Here is a 2,144-nt window from a genome sequence, read left to right on the forward strand (position 1 = left end):
TGCATTGTTTTACTTACTTGTTTTTGACATATCCGACCAAACTACAAACTTTCCAGTGATGTCTGTGAGAAAGGTATATTCACTCGACAAGCTCGCGCATCTGCGCCGCCGCGCAGTCAATCCACTCAACGTGCTTTGCTTATCAGCTCGCGCACATCAGCTATACAGTCAATACTGAATGTTTAACATTATATTCATTGCATACATATACTTCGTAGACATCCTTAATCTCTAATAACTCCATTCTGCTGTCTGTTGTTCTGTTGTCGGTGTTTCATTGTCTGAATATGGCACTTAACACATGCTGTGTGGTATCGGCTTTTGGTATCGGGGCATTTTAACGAGTACGAGTACAGGAGCTCAGTATCGGGCCCGATCCGATATCCCTAATTATCAGCATATTAGAATGATTTCTTAAGAATCATGTGACACTGAAGACTGGAGTAATGATGCTGAAAATTCAGCTTTGCATCACAGGAATAAGTTACATTTTAAAATTTACAGTAAAATTTAAGCTACATTTTATGATATAAAATATAAAAAACTGTTACACAATGAAAATTGTAGATACCGAAAAATTCCACCTAAGTAAAAATGCAATAATTTTACCCACTAATTTACCCAATCTTTGCATGCATTCGTGCTTTACTGTAACTGACCTGGTCAATAGAGATGTGTGTTGGCAGCACTTCTGGGTATTCCTGTGTCACACATTCATACAGAATTGCTGACAGTAATGCCACGGTCTCCTGCTTCTGTAGAAACAAGACAGAAAAACATGTGAAAAATACAGCAACACCAACTTTCGAGTTATTTACTATATACTTACGAGTTATTAGTTATTTATTTACGAGTTATAACTTAATTTCTAAGAACTGCATCTGTGTCATCAAGACACTACAAAAAATTATGTTGATTCATCACTCAGTTTGAAATAGAAATAAATGTTTATGGTAATGGGAAGCGTAGCAGGAAAGTGGGTCATACTGACTCCTATGTTTACTGTATTCGTTTTGTATTTATAGCTACCGTGACACATTTTCTGGTTAAACGTTTTGCACCGAGGCTCGAGGCATCACTTTATTGAATTTGCTCTTCTATCATGTAGGAAAGAAATGACAATAAACATGCTTTGATGTGTTAAGGTTACACTTTTGAAACTGAGAGTTTTTTTCTGTGGTACGCCCGCTCTCCTGCTGAGCTTCCATTATAAGAGTATTTACTATAAACACATTTCCCGTTTGTTTATATGCAAAAGGAGGCAATTTGCATTACCGTATGTTGTATTTGGCAACATACTAAAGGACTTAAAGAAATGTTCACGGGTTTAAGCATTTCTGACATGCTTTCGATTTATTACAAGTTAATCCTTCTGTACAAAAAGTGTTTTATTAAAGATGCAAGTTATCTAAATCATTCGTTTATTCTCTCTATCATTGCACGTATCATTACCAGTTTACCAATTTTACATGGTTGTGACATGACAAATGACTTTACTGGTCTCATATTAATTCATTTTATTTTCATATTTCAACGTATCCCGTCACATTACTCAGGGATGCAAACTATTATCAGGGGTAATAAACAAAGATGTGACCCTCCTAGGAGAAAGAAAGTACGTTTTAAAAAAATTTGTTTTAAAACGAGGATTTACAGTGGAATTCAGCATGTGGATACTATTAAATATGGCTATATATTAATAATAATAAAAATAAAGATTATTCTTCCAATGTTTTTCTTTTCCTAAAAATTAGAAAGTGTAAATTTAAAATTAAATCAAAGAAATATTACTACAGCAATACTACCATTTTACTGTAAAATAAAAAAAATTAGTATTTAATGATACTACAACAGTACTGTAATAATTATATTATATTTTATGCATGCTTTATAATTAAATTGCAAAACTTAAACTAATAAAGAAATATATTACAGTTATAATACTATTGAACTAAAATATTATTGAAAATATAAAACTGAACAAAAATGGAAAAATAATCAAAATAGATTATTATTGTAACAATATTATTGTACTGTAACAAAAGAATAGACTATGTAATAATGATACTACTACTATTAAAGGGGTCATATGATGCGATTTCAATTTTTCCTTTCTCTTTGGAGTGTTACAAGCTCTTGGTGCA

At 32.3% G+C, this 2,144-nt stretch overlaps 1 protein-coding gene across 1 annotated transcript in view; it reads right to left on the minus strand.

Annotated features, from left to right (window-relative positions):
- Positions 1 to 2,144, minus strand: part of LOC107679132 (anaphase-promoting complex subunit 1-like) — a 75,772-nt gene that overhangs the window by 13,939 nt on the left and 59,689 nt on the right. The window contains exon 34 of the mRNA XM_016474593.1: positions 660 to 755. Within this exon, the coding sequence (XP_016330079.1) occupies positions 660 to 755 (96 nt within the window). The remainder of the gene's footprint in view (positions 1 to 659; positions 756 to 2,144) is intronic.

The sequence above is a fragment of the Sinocyclocheilus anshuiensis genome, unplaced genomic scaffold (genome assembly GCF_001515605.1).
Source record: "Sinocyclocheilus anshuiensis isolate Anshui unplaced genomic scaffold, SAMN03320099.WGS_v1.1 scaffold300, whole genome shotgun sequence".
Classification (NCBI taxonomy): Eukaryota; Metazoa; Chordata; class Actinopteri; order Cypriniformes; family Cyprinidae; genus Sinocyclocheilus; species Sinocyclocheilus anshuiensis.